General features: G+C 42.8%; 1 protein-coding gene across 1 annotated transcript in view; it reads left to right on the top strand.

The window, feature by feature from the left end:
• HELB (DNA helicase B) overlaps window positions 1-15,576 on the top strand; it is a 96,483-nt gene that overhangs the window by 11,539 nt on the left and 69,368 nt on the right. Inside the window, 5 exon segments of the mRNA XM_073651744.1 lie at window positions 1,639-2,514; window positions 9,235-9,409; window positions 9,616-9,757; window positions 9,874-9,992; window positions 11,699-11,783. Of these exon segments, the coding sequence (XP_073507845.1) occupies window positions 1,639-2,514; window positions 9,235-9,409; window positions 9,616-9,757; window positions 9,874-9,992; window positions 11,699-11,783 (1,397 nt within the window).

A 15,576-nucleotide genomic window follows, 5' to 3' on the forward strand; every position in this document is an offset into this window, starting at 1 on the left:
ATCCTTGTAGTCTTTTGTCTTTTCATACCAATTAAAGAACGTGATCCAAGAGTCATGCTTATGCATCCTTTAGGTTCTTTCACACTTGAGTGATTAGTTGTAGAAATTTCTGTGATGTAAAATCAGTTTCATATATCCGACAGGGACTGTATTAGTGACTGGCACCTGGATTTCTGCGTTACACGTTATGCAAATTGTCTCTTCAGAGAGGAAGAGAGCTAGAATTGTAGTTCCACCTATAGGAAGTAGCAATCCTAAAAGTCAATATTGACCCTTTAACAAGCTTTGTTACATGACTTAGGATAAAAGCTAATACCAGAAACTCCATTTGCAGACACTGTGTTTCGGGGTACTGCCCCTCGTCAGTGCAAAGTGTGAGTTCTCGTTTGGCTGGGTGAGAGGCGTTTGCGGCTTAAGTCTCTCTCCGCAAGGAGAAACATTACCCCTTGGATACTGATGTGATGCCTCTCACCCAGCCAAACCAGAACTCACACTTTCAACTGACGAGGGGCGGTACCCCGAAACACAGTCCTATAGGTGGCACTAGAATTTTAGTTCTCTTCCTCTCTGAAGAGACAATTTGCATATTTCCCAGAGGAGCATTGCTGCTTTAAAGTCTCCTCACCTTGACACGCTTAACATGTCACTCTCCGCAAGGAGAAACGTTACCCCTTGGATAACGTTATGGAAAGTAATACATCTTCTGTATACATTCTGTTTTCAATGCCACTCTCCCTAAGTTGTGTGTTCTGGAAATGATAGGGGTCCGACTGCTAGAACCTCCAGTGATTCCAAGAACAGAGTTCTTCAGAGCCACAACTGGGTAAACTGTGGTTGAGCATGCAAACCACTCTGTATTCATAGTCTTTTCAACTTTTGGAAATAGTACCGCACTCTGGCAGTCCCATGGACAAGGAATAGAACAGTAGTGTGCATGCTCTTTTCCTAGGATCGGTGGAGATCCCAGCAAAAAGAACCTCTGATGAATCAGCAAGTTATCATCTAGTATGGGGACAGATTTTTATTTTACTTTACTCACCTATATAGCGCCATTAATTCCACAGTGCTTTACAGACCTTATCGGCACTGTCCCCATTGGGGCTCACAATCTAGATTCCCTATCAGTATGTCTCTTTGGAGTGTGGGAGGAAACCAGAGAACCCAGAGGAAACCCACGCAAACACGGGGAGAACATACAATGATAAATTTAAAGCTCATTTCCCACAATGAGTATGTTGTGTTTTTTTATATGCACCAATTAGGTTACTTGCATTTTTTTCGTTGCGTTTTTTTTTTTTTGGGCCATTTCTTTTACGTGCAATTTTTTCAGCTGTGGGTTTTTGTCTCATTTTGGTATGACATATTTTAAATAAAAGCTGCTTTTTTTTCCTTCACGGTCCACATTTTGGTGGCCACAGGGGAAACAGTAGGGGATTGTAGCACAGAGAAAAATATAATGTATATACAAAACCATACATATTAATGGATATATTGCAATTGCGCTAAATTTGATGTTCTCCTGTATAAATTTAGGACAAGCATCAGAAGCATAGTTTGGTAAAATAAAATCACTGAGAATTTTTGGTGTACCATTTTTTTTCTTCTTCTTGGCAATAAAAATGTTTCTTCTTTCATCAGATAATCTATCGAGAGTTGCACATTTGTGGCTGTGAGGCGACATGGGAAAGTTTTCGCCAGTGTGAAGATCTTCTGGTAACGATCCCAGCCTTGCAGACCAATGCATTACTTATCTATGGAGAAGTGAAGAAGAAATGCATGGAGCTAGGCGACACATATGTGGACCTCTCTGAACTTACTAATGCAGTCACTAATTCTCAGGACATGTCAGTAGAAGCTGCATGGGAAGCTCTAGATTTCCTGAAGGAGCATGAGATTGTGGTGATTGAGCAGAAAAAAGTTTTCCTGTATAGCTGGTACTGCTATGAAGTAAACATTGCAGAATATATCCAGAAGATAGTGCACAGACAGACCTGGAATATTGACATTAATGAAAATGATCTATTTGGAGATGATCAGTCCTCACACGAGAAGCAAGAAAAAGAGCCCAATAACCAGAACGCTTCACAATGTCCGACTGCTGCATTTTGCTCTGTCATCGGTGACGGATCTGACGAGGGCATCGAATTATCGCAACCGCATGAATGTTCTGCAGAGCCGAAATGTCCAAAGTTACTGGATGATGACCAAAAGAGGGCAGGGAAAATGATTTTGGCAAACCCAGTGACCGTTATAAGTGGCAAGGGTGGGTGTGGGAAGACCACAGTGGTAAGTCTAGTGTTCAAGTCCATGATGCAGAAGGAAAGCGATGACATTGAAGAGGCCTGTAAAGCCTTTGAAGAAGATATCGATGCTTCAGAAGAATGGTTTTATGACACCATGGCCTCTAGCACCAAACAGAACAACCCTATACGTGTTTTACTTACTGCACCCACGGGAAAAGCTGCTTCTCTACTAAAGAAAAAAACTGGCCTTCCAGCTGCCACCTTGCATCAGGTACATGGTGGATTCTCAACATTTTTCCTTTGTTTTCTGTGTATTTAGCAAAATGTATTTTTGCACAATTGTAGATCTTTTTATTTACACAATTTTGTTTTTTTGTTTAAAAAAACCCAATCAATCTATATGCAGCCACTAAGTAATGAGTTGATTAACCCCCGTTTGTATAATACAAGGACACTCCAAGTCCTCCTGAGCTGGAGCAACTCTTAAAGGGGTATTCCCATCCCCAAGATCCTATCCCAATATGTAGTAGGTGTAATAATATTAATATTAGCAAATACCTCCAATTATAAATGTAGTATAGTATTTTTGATTTGCTATGTCTCTTTCCTCATGTGCAGGCATTGCAGGACCTTAGGTATCCATGGTTACGACCACTAGCAGCTAACGAACTCTCACTATATCACTGGTCGTAACCATGGATAACTAAGGTCCTGCAATGCCTGCACATGAGGAAAGAGACATAGCAAATCAGAAAAAACTTTACTACGTTTCTAATTGGAGGTATTTGCTAATACTATTATTATTACACCTACTATATATTGGGATAGGATCTTGAAGATGAGAATACCCCTTTAACAGTGCCTCTTCACTCTAACAGAGAGCAGTCATAAGTGGGGAATCTTTGCCCTGATGGTCAGGGAACCCATTTCCAGATGGGCTACCACTATACCCCTTCTTGCCAAAAAATGCCCATGTGCATCATTAGCAGTAAGTCATTGTTATTTGTTGCACTGACTGAGCACAATTTCTTACTAGTTCACTAGCCAGGAAAACCTTAGTGCTAACGCCTGTGATAACAATAAAAAGGGCTCTTTTTCTAGCATTGTCAGTCCAGCATTGCAGTTGCTAGGTGATTCATGTTTTTTATGGATATCTAGTATAGTCCTCGGGGTTGTATACCATTATTTCCTGTTGGAGCATACCTTAGGTATGCTTCATAATAGATTTTTATGCAGTTTCCTTAACCAGACAGTGACATAATGTCATATTGAAATGACATCAAATGAGGTTTAATAAAAACATATATGGTACCCCATACTCTTAGAGAGGACATCTCACGCGCTATAAATATGGTATGTAATTTTCCCCTGATGTAAACATAGCCTTTTCCCTCTCTCTAAATCTATTTTCTTTTCCTTCTGACTTTCCTTTCCTGAGAAACTGACCCCTCCTTCTTTTTTGTGCCTTTCATTTAAATCTAGTTTTGCAGGGAATGATAAATCTCATGATAAATCATTTAAACCTAGTCAAGGGGATCATGATTTTCAACTCTTCTCTTAGAGTCTATAGCTTTGTATGCAGGAGCAAAAAGGAAGACTGGGCCATATCTCAGACACATACATTCACAATGCATCAGGACACTGGGACCAATAGATGCATATGCTCCAATATTGCTATAAACGTTAAAAACGTAAGGTACCGTATTTTTCAGACTATAAGACGCATCGAACCATAAGAACCACCTAGGTTTTAGAGGAGGAAAATAATAAAAAAAAAAAATTAAGAAAAAAATGTGGTCATGATGCACTTTTAAGGGGGAGGGGGTCTTCTGCTGACACTGGTATAGGGGTAATATCCCCCAATTCTGACAATATCCCCTATCCTGGTATATATCCCCACCCCTTCCTTTAATACGTGGTCCCCATCCCTGTCCTGGTATGCATGGCACCCCTCATCCCTGTCCTGGTATGCATGGCACCCCTCATCCCTCTCCTGGTATGCATGGCACCCCTCATCCCTGTCCTGGTATGCATGGCACCCCTCATCCCTGTCCTGGTATGCATGGCACCCCTCATCCCTGTCCTGGTATGCATGGCACCCCTCATCCCTGTCCTGGTATGCATGGCACCCCTCATCCCTGTCCTGGTATGCATGGCACCCCTCATCCCTGTCCTGGTATGCATGGCACCCCTCATCCCTGTCCTGGCATGCATGGCACCCCTCATCCCTGTCCTGGCATGCATGGCACCCCTCATCCCTGTCCTGGCATGCATGGCACCCCTCATCCCTGTCCTGGTATGCATGGCACCCCTCATCCCCTTCCTGGTATGCATGGCACCCCTCATCCCCGTCCTGGTATGCATGGCACCCCTCATCACCGTCCTGGTATGCATGGCACCCCTCATCCCCGTCCTGGTATGCATGGCACCCCCTCATCCTTATCCTAGTATGCATGGTCCCCCTCATCCTTATCCTAGTATGCATGGTCCCCCTAATCCCCATCAGGCTGCACATAAAAAAAAAATAAACACTCCTATTCACCTTTCTTCTCTCCTCCAGCGCTGCGTCCTGTCTGCCCGCACTGATCTCTCCATGTGAGTCGTGCATGGCGTCACTGCCATGCGCGGCTCGCATGGAGAGTTCAGCTGCCGGAAATCACTGCTCCTCACGCCTGGACTGTGTGTGCGGGAGCAGTGACTTCATGCTGCTTAATAGCCGGCACACAGTGTAGCTGCGCTGTGGCTCCAGCTGCTGCCGGGCTATCTCGTGTGCCCGCTTAGTAAAGGGCATGAATATTCACCCCCTCCCCATGGGCGTGGAGAGAGGTTGAATATTCATGCCCTTTAACAGCGGGCACAGGCGATTCTGGCAGCCGCAGGAGCCGCAGCGCGGCTACACTGTGTGCTGCTATTAAGGAGCATGAATATTCAGTGCTCCCCACGCCCCATGGGCGTGGGGAGCAGTGAATATTCATTTTCTTTAGCAGCATGGACAGTGTAGACTGCAGCGGGCAGCTGCTGCCTTCTGTGCCCCGCTCCTCCACCGCTACCGCTCCCCCCACACACCACATATATATACCACCCCCCCCCAACATTCGGACTATAAGACGCACCTCCCATTTTCCTCAAAAAAATACGGTACTTTATTGTGTTTTGATTACAGAACACAAAAGACTTCCAACCACGTCAAGGTGTACCTACATATAAATGGTCCCTAACCACTAGATGTCCTATCTCTCCATGTGCCAAACCAGGCCTCATCTGAATGGGGAGTGAAAAGGAAAACAAAAGAAACCCTAAAAACAATACTTTATTCAATATTATTAAAAAAACCCCACAAATATAGGTTTATGCTCAAAATTTTAAAATGATACCATGTTGCACTCTGCCGTGTGCTGGGCTCAGTCATTTTTCTAATAAAAAAACCTGGGACTAACTGGTTGGAGAAAAGATCATTTGGAACTTTTTGGTGTAGTTTTTGGCATCTTGTCTGCCCTTCAAACACCTTTTTGTAGTGCAGTAACCAACAGGGCTGTGGAGTTGGTAAGCCAAATCTCCCGTCTCCTCAATTTCCATGACTCCGACTCCACGACTCCGACTCCCTCATACATGGTTCATGTTTAAGTGATACATTTACTGTAGCGCAGATTCATCTCAGCTAAAAGTCTAGACCCTTAGATCAGGAATAGGACAGACATTTATAGGACATTTCATAACTTTCCCAAATTCTTAGGAAAAAATATTCCCCACAAACTGCATTGAATTACTGTACCCAATTTTAGGAGTCTGAGTTGGTCCGTGTTATACCGACTCCACAGCCCTGGTAACCAATAGGGTATATAATAGATCTTTTGCAAACTGTAAGACAATAGGGGTGGTATACCTGTGCACATGTACCTGCCCCATGGATTATGTAGATAAGATGAAGTGTCAGTTCCATGTTCGCATTAGTGAACATCTGAGGGACATGCATAAAAGATATTCCCCCTGGCTTGACACTTGAAACAAAAACATGGTGGGGATATTGGTTTGATCTCTTTTCATGTGATGGAGATAGAGCCACACTCAGTAAGACAGGACGATTGGGACACGAGGATTGTCCAACGAGAAACGAAGTGCATCTTTTGGCTGGAGTCGTTAAGTCCAATGGGATTAAATCGGCATTTAAGTTTTGCTAGCTTCATTTGATTGCTAGCTTCTGGGGTTTATTGATTTGGTCTTGTTTACACTTAGAACCTATACTCTTCTAACTGGTTTTCTAGGACTTCTCCACATTTGTACTATCTTGTATGATCAACCATTTGCATTGATTCCTATGGTTATTTCTCATACACTCTGAGCTATTATGTGGCAATGAGTTATGGAGTGGGATTTGTACATGAATTCATATTTTGATAGTACTATAACCATAGTCATTGGCTTAATTAGCCCTGGTGCAAGATTTGGACCAGGCCACCTCCCCATCATTGTATAAATGTCCCTCATCCTGGTATAGATATATATATATGTGTATGTGTGTCACTCTGTATGTATGTGTATGTATAGATCTATTATAATCTCTATATCCTCCATCCTGGTAAATGGCCCTCATCCTGGGCCCCATCCTGATATATATATCGTTGGCCGCTCACAGGCATCACGTGACCCATCACTAATGTCACGTCAAGTGAGGCGTGACATCAGTGACCCGCTCCCCGCGGAAGACGCTGGGCTGTGGGCGGAGTTACCCCGTGCGTTACACCCAGCATCCACCGCGCGCTTTCCCAGTGAATGAGGAGATGAGAGGGAGAGCGCACGGTGGATGATGGGTGTGATGCACGGGGTAACCCCGCCCACAGCCCAGCATCCACTGTGGAACGCAGAAGTAAGTCACCCCCCTGCTGCAGCCGGAACTTGACATGACATCAGTGGATGTCAGAGCCGGCTGCAGCCGGTGGTCATGTGATGCCTGTGAGCGGCCAGTGATGGCGCCGCTCACAGGCAGAAAAGGCACCACGAGGTATTTGGAGAAACACTTATGGGCCCTGGGGGAATACATTGGGGGATCATATAAAGTAGTGGACAACCCCTTTTAATACTAAAGGGGTGTGGGCCCTATTTTTTTTTATTTTTTGTAGTCCATATCTTAGACACAGACACAGGAATGAAAAAAAACAAACAATTTTAGATTCAGGGAACAGCCGCATTTAGACCAGGCAAAAAAAATGCATTTTATGGTGAGTGACAGATTACCTTTTAAAGACCTACTTAAAGGAGTATTCTTAAGTTATTCAATTGTTCAATTGCTTATTTTTTCTGCTGTCATACTGCTGCAATTAGAGCTTTTATCTTTCATAGTGTACTGCTAGCTTCCATAGAGCTCAGCCACTAATGCCTGCACAGACCCTGGCCTAGAGTACACAGTAGTTACATTCCATGAGAGGGGTTAACTCCTTGCATACCAGTTGGCTCGCTCTATCATTGATTTCTATACAGCAGTTATCTGCTCACCTCCCTCTCAACTTCTGATGAGCTGCTGCTATAAATTTTGCAAAATCATCATTACTGCAGCTTTCAGAGCAGTTCTCCTAATCGGGACTCTATCTGTGTGTAAATGACCTTTAGGCTGTGTGCCCACTATGCATTTTTTAAGCGTTTCCGCAAACGCAATTCCGCACCTGCACATGCTGCGGAAATTTCCGCTGTGGATAATCATTGCGGAAAAATCCACAGCACTACCAATTATTTTGCAGAATCGCGACGTTTTCACCGCCATTGACTTGCATTGAATCGCATAATATCTGCATAACTACATGTGCACATGTGGATATCATGCGGTTCAATGTGCGGATGGTACCCGGGTCTGGAGAAGAGGAGACTCTCCTCCAGACCCGGGTACCATAGTACCTGTTAAAAAAAAAAAAAGAATAAAAAATAAATATTATACTTGCGTTCTGATGGCCCCCGGTGTCCTTATTCGATCCGTCCTGGCTTGCTGGCAGCTCGTGATGGTCTAAAAAGGACCTGCGGTGACGTCATTTAGTCATGTGACTGGTCACGCGACCGCTGACGTCGGCGGTCGTGTGACCCGTCATGTCAGGTCCTTTTAGACCACCGCGAGCTGTCGGCAAGCCAGGACGGATCGGATGAGGACACCGGGGGCCATCAGAAGGTAAGTATATATTTATTTTTTACCATTCTTCCGGACACACTATATAAATCCATGCCGTTTGCATGGATTTATATAATGTGACCAAGTTGTCAAGCACTTTTCAAGTGATGCTAAAATCGCTTGGAAAGCGCTTGTCAACCCGCATGCGGAAATGCATGTGAAAAACGCTTCACTTACGCTTGTCCCTGGCAGGAAAAACACATGTACAATCCGCATGTACAATCCGTATACGTTTTTTCTGCCAGGGAGATGCAGAAACGATCAGGAAAAATCCAGAGCATTTCTGCATCATGGGCACAAAGCCTTAAAGTTCTACTAATACTGCCATTCTACTATTCACCATATCTGTCATTCAAGGAAGAGAGACCACCCTGGAAGGCAGGAAGGAAACTGTAGGGAGACAGCATAGCTCTGAGCTGCTCAATGCCCCTTTAAGAAAAATGCAATAACAAAATCATTTTGGAAATGCTATTTTATGCATTTTGCCTCTATAAGGAATAATTTAAAGGGGTTGTCCCAGCTTCCTCCACATTGACCATTGCTTAAATCACATGAGGCACTTCACAGTTTGGCCAAGTTTCTAAGGGAATAAATTGAATAAATAACATATGGGGTTGGTGTGATGATTTTCTTACATTCTTGGATTATCAATCATACCTGAGCGGTACTTAATCACATATAGTAGTGCATGGTTCTGTATGGTAAACTGATTCTGCATTTTTTTTGTCTCCTGATGTCTAATGCTATTCTATCTATCTACTTATCTTCAGAGAACTGAGTACAGTGTATTTGACTCTTAAATGGTTTAAATATTTGATATTATATCTTTACTATTTCCAGGTGACATGCAGCTATTCTGCCTGGAAAAAGCTAGATAATGATGAAATAAAATGGAAATTTTCCCATGTGGAGGCCTTGGTGGTGGATGAAGCCAGCTTGGTGTCTGTTCGTATCTTTAGCGCTGTTCTGAAGCTTTTGTACTGTCACGGAAGGCTAGCTAAACTTGTAATCCTGGGTACGTATCCATGTACTTCTAACCATTTATCTCAGCCTGAATTACTGAACATCCACCAGGAGATGGATCCATGTAGAAAATGTCATGATAGTGACACACAGAAGGCGATCAGAAAACATTTATACTTTTATTTTGATTTGGGTACTAATTTTATTATGTAATGAGCAGAGAATTGTATGAAACATGTAATGTCTTGTTTATTCCAGGGGATGTTCGCCAGCTGCCAAGTATAGAGCCAGGAAATCTGCTGGCAGACATGTTTGCTGGTCTGAGTAGATTGAATTGGGCAATTGAACTGAAAACCAATCACCGGGCCGAGTCTCAGCTCATTGTAGACAATGCGACAAGGTAAGTGGAAGAGGAATGATGTACAGAACATACAATGGTTTCCTTTTTGGTTGTAATGCATTTTCCACAACTTTTGATATTGTCTATTTTTTTTTTTTTTATTATTATATTTTTAGAATCTCACATCAACGCGATGTGGAATTTGATGCAATTGTTCATTTTGATGGACACTCCAGCTCTGAAATGCCTACTGAGGAGAAAAAATTCATTCTGATTTCCCTGGCAGATGATGTTTGTAAGATTTACATTTATCAACCTTGATGCACACTGTCAATTCTTCCAGTAGTCTAATCTTTTTTTTAACAAATGCCAGGGTATTTCTCCACTCTGAGTTAACTCTTCTAGTATCTATACAGAATAGTATAGTAATGATGGAGAAAGCAATGGTGTGCTGCCACTGCTATGTGTGCCGGTAGTTTTACACAGCTGACACCCACTGACAACTGCTGCCACTGTAGCTAGTTCTCAGCAGGGCTGTGGAGTCGGAGTCTGAGTCTATTTTGTCAGTCGGTATAAAACAGACTGACTCCAACTCCTAAAATATATAATAAATTGGGTACAGTAGTACAAAGCGGAATGTGCTTTAAATGTTTTCATTAGAATTTGGGAAAGTTATGAAATGTCCTATAAATGTCTGTTCTGTTCCTGATCTAAGGATCTCGGCTTTTAGTGTAGATGAATCTGTGCTGCACTTTATGTACATGCTGAGTAGTGAGGCAGCGCTGTGGAGTCGGAGGTTTGGCTTACAGTCTCTACAGCCCTAGTTCCCATCACAGCAGTTTATTGCCTTAAATGCCTTGGTTGATGTTCACCATGGCATCTAAACGGTTCGATAGGGGGATGGTTGTTTCCTCTATCATCCTCATTAGGCCCCCCGCATCACAATCCATGTATTACTTTATTTTTTTTTATTTATTTTTTTAGTGAAAGCTGCGGGCTCATGGACCCTGGACTTCTGTGTATGCCCCTGGACAGCAGTATATATATTGGAAGTCCCATTAAAGGGAACCTGACTGGTTGATGCATGCTGCTCAAAGCAAGGGCAGTATATATCAGCCACGGGCTGTTGTATCCCAGCCATGTACGTTTGTCTCTGAAACGCTGCAGTGTTTCAGACAAAAACCTACTTTTAATAGCCTCCCGAGACCGAGCCACACTGGAGACTAGTCGTACATGCGGGTCCCTGTTGGCTTCTTCCTGTCTGCTGACAGTGACTGACAAGCTTCTCCCTATACGTACATGTAGGCAGAGACAAACATACGTGACTGTGATCGTACAGTCGTTGGCTGATACATGCTGCCCATGGTTTGGGCAGCATGTATCAGCTGTCAGGTTCCCTTTAAAGCTGCGGGTCTCTATTCCTAGTTGGCCAAATGCAGAAAAATGTCACCTGAGTAATATGAGCTATGAAACAATGCAGCGGACGCATAATCATGAGTCTGTTAAACTCATGGGTGAAGCACTTCCATGTCTGTCTTTTCTGTCAAACACTTTTTCCAACTGGACAGAAAAACTTAGACTTTTTTTGATAAGGGCAGCACGGTGGCTCAGTGGTTAGCAGCACTGTTGCTTTGCAGCAATGGGGTCCTGGGTTCAAATCCCACCAAGGACAACATCTGCAAGGAGTTTGTATGTTCTCCCTGTGTTTGCATGGGTTTCCTCCGGGTTCTCCAGTTTCCTCCCACACTCCAAAGACTTACTGATAGGGAATGTAGATTGTGAGCCCCCATGGGGACAGTGATGATAATGTCTGTAAAGTGCTGTGGAATTAATGGTGCTATATAAGTGAGTTATATAAATAAATTGTAGAAGTAAAAAAACTAAACTTGGTCAAGAGTGTGATGGCTATGATTGAAGTATGTGGCGTTGTGTTCTGTGTCTGACTAGCCTCCAAAACATGTTCTTAGCTAAGTAATCTTTCTTAATCCTCTTCTTATGCAGATTTGAGCACAGCTATAAAAACATTACTGGAGAAAGGACCTGGTTTACAGGATGATAAACATTCACAATTTATTACATTTAGGAGGTAAGAAGATTTCATACTTGGTTTATAGCTCTTATATGTGCCTAACATACACTGTGTGCAGAATTATTAGGCAAGTTGTATTTTAGAGGATTATTTTTATTATTGTTCAACAACTATGTTCTCAATCAACCCAAAAGACTCAAATATCCAAGCTTAATATTTTTGGAAGTTGGAGTGGTTTTTTTTTTATATTTGGCTATCTTAGGAGGATATCTGTTTGTGCAGGTAACTATTACTGTGCCGAATTATTAGGCAATTTAATAAAAACCAAATATAATCCCATCTCACTTGTTTATTTTCACCAGGTAAACCAATATCAGTGCATAAAATTTAGAAATAAACATTTCTGACATGCAAAAACAAAAACCCCAAAAATTAGTGATGAATATAGCCACCTTTCTTTATGATGACACTCAACAGCCTCCCATCCATAGATTCTGTCAGTTGCTTGATCTGTTTTTGATCAACATTGCGTGCAGCAGCCACCACAGCCTCCCAGACACTGTTCCGAGAGGTGTACTGTTTTCCCTCCCTGTAGATCTCACATTTTATGATGGACCACAGGTTCTCTATGGGGTTCAGATCAGGTGAACAAGGGGGCCATGTCATTATTTTTTCTTCTTTTACACCTTTACTGGGCAGCCACACTATGGAGTAGTTGGATGCATGTGATGGAGCATTGTCCTGCATAAAAATCATGTTTTTCTTGAACGATACCGACTTCTTCCTGTACCACTGCTTGAAGAAGTTGTCTTAAAGAAACTGGCAGTAGGTCTGGGAGTTGAGCTTCACTCCATCCTCAACCCGAAAGGTCCCACAAGTTCATCTTTGATGATACCAGCCCATACCAGTACCCCACCTCCACCTTGCTGGCGTCTGAGTCGGAGTGGAGCTCTCTGCCCTTTATTGATCCAGCCTCTGGCCCATCAAGAGTCACTCTCATTTCATCAGTCCATAAAACCTTTGAAAAATCAGTCTTAAGATATTTCTTGACCCATTCTTGACGTTTTATCTTATGTTTCTTGTTCAAAGGTGGTCGTTTTTCAGCCTTCCTTACCTTGGCCATGTCCCTGAGTATCGCACACCTTGTGCTTTTTGATACTCCAGTAACGTTGCAGCTCTGAAATATGGCAAAACTGGTGGCGAATGGCATCTTGGCAACTTCACGCTTGATTTTCCTCAATTCATGGGCAGTTATTTTGCGCCTTTTTTGGCCAACACGCTTCTTGCGACCCTGTTGGCTATTTGCCATGAAACGCTTGATGGTTCGGTGATCACGCTTCAAAAGTTTGGAAATTTCCAGACTGCTGCATCCCTCTGCCAGACATCTCACAATTTTGGACTTTTCAGAGCCCGTCAAATCTCTCTTCTGACCCATTTTGCCAAAGGAAAGGAAGTTGTCTAATAATTAAGCACACCTTATATAGGGTGTTGATGTCATTAGTCAACACCCCTCCTCAGTACAGAGATGCACATCACCAGATTTACTTAATTGGTAGTTGCCTCTCAAGCCTATGCAGCTTGGAGTAGGACATGTATAAAAAGTATCATGTGATCAAAATACTCATTTGCCTAATAATTCTGCACGCAGTGTATATGCTAAAGGCAGTGCTGCGTGCTGACATAGCAGCCGACATGTACAGAAGCTCTTTCTGTTGTTCATGCTGAAAACTTTCAATCCAAGGTCAGGATGACTCGAGTGTATAAATTGGATGAATGCTTTCTAATTTTTTATCAGATAGCACTCGGACTAATGTTATTCAATGGGGCAGTACTGATGTGGGCGGCACGGTGGCGCAGTGGTTAGCACTGCAGCCTTGCAACGCTGGGGTCCTAGGTTCAAATCCCACCAAGGATAACATCTGCAAGGAGTTTGCAGGGCTGCGGAGTCGTGGAGTCGGTAGGAGCATTTTTATTTTTGCCTGAATATGCACTGATCTTGGCTTCACAGCATTTGTTTTCGTCTGGATCATTTGTCATACACTGACAGACATAATGTTTTCAATCTTGAGTGATGGTGAAATGTTCAAATACAGCTGATTTAATGTGACACTTCTTTGACATTCTCAGGTTTTTAATTCTGCATTCACAATCCAAATGACAATTGTTTTTCCTAAAAACAATTGTACAAAATTATTGCCAGGTCGTACAACTGATATAGTGGTCAGTAATACTGTTATTCCTCATGTACTCACAGTTAACTGATGCAAAGTTTGTTGAAAGGATAATACTTCTTACAGTCTTCCTCTTCTGGACTCCGACTCCAGCTTTAAAAAAAATGTATTAATATTTCATAATTGAACTTTCATATGAATTTTATAAATGTTACTCAATATATATATATGTTCTATCAAACTATGAACAACAGTGATAAGCAGTTCTGCTAGAGATGGAGACATTTCTTACTTTTTGTGTGTCACTGTTCTCCACTGCCCTTATCTAATCTTATACTTGGTTAACCTCATGCTGCCCCAACCCCCCTACTTACAATGTATGAAACTGAAAGTGAAAATGTGTTGCAAATTCTTAGTAGTAAAGCTCCTCCTCTAGACTAGATGTTTACTAGGTGTGCGTCTTCCAAGCATCTCACAGCTGCTACTCAGAAGAGGAAGACTGTAAGAAGTATTATCATTTCAACAAACTTTGCATCAGTTAACTGTGAGTACATGAGGAATAACAGTATTACTGACCACTATATCAGTTGTACGACCTGGCAATAATTTTGTACAATTGTTTTTAGGAAAAACAATTGTCATTTGGATTGTGAATGCAGAATTAAAAACCTGAGAATGTCAAAGAAGCGTCACATTAAATCAGCTGTATTTGAACATTTCACCATCACTCAAGATAGAAAACATTATGTCTGTCAGTGTATGACAAATGATCCAGACGAAAACAAATGCTGTGAAGCCAAGATCAGTGCATATTCAGGCAAAGATAAAAATGCTCCTACCAGAGCTTCTAATCTAAAGAGACATTTACAGCGCTTTCATCCAGAAGTACTGAAAGCAGTGGATGAGAAAGACTGCATCCAAACCAATGCCCAGCTATTCCAGCCAAACAAAGGAGCAGAGAACTTTGCAGCCATCAGTTGCAAGATATTTTGTCAGTGACAAAGTTACTGTGACAATGACAGTAGATACATTTAACCGGTTCCCGACCGCCCACTGTACATAAACGTCGGCGCTGCCTGGGCTCTGTGCAGCGCCGACGTTTAAAAACGGTGGGTGGTCCCGCAGCGCTCAGGACCCCCAGGGTCCTGCTAGCGCTGCGGTACCGGTTCAGAGCGATAGCTCTGACATGTGGCATCATGGGGACCTGATTGGATCAGGTCCCCATGATGTTAACCTGTTCCTATCTTCTAGATGCCGCGATCCATAGCGATCGCGGCATTTAAAAGATAGTGACAGCCGGTGGTCGGCGATCCGGACCCCCCACATAACTGCCAGCGGCGGGGATCCCGGTGCTGTGACCTCTGACATCATCGAGACCTGATTGGCTCAGGTCTCGATGATGTCAGCGTCACACCAGCCAATCAGAGAGATCACCAGGGAAGTTTGTTTTAGCAACAAACTTTCCCGGGCGATCTGCCTGATAAATACACTGTTTCTCCTCCGATCTCAGTGAGAGAGCAGAGGAGAAACACTGTGACAAGAGCTGTCAGCCTTGCCACAGTAAAAGTGAAAAAAATAAAATAAAAAAGAAAGTAAGAGTTAGGGTTAGTCAGTCCTGTCAGGTCAGTCAGTCCTGTCAGATCAGTCAGTCAGTCCTGTCAGATCAGTCAGTCAGTCCT

Source organism: Phyllobates terribilis, unplaced genomic scaffold (assembly GCF_046119375.1).
Source record: "Phyllobates terribilis strain yellow unplaced genomic scaffold, ASM4611937v1 Scaffold_11__3_contigs__length_659146591, whole genome shotgun sequence".
In the NCBI taxonomy this organism is placed as follows: domain Eukaryota; kingdom Metazoa; phylum Chordata; class Amphibia; order Anura; family Dendrobatidae; genus Phyllobates; species Phyllobates terribilis.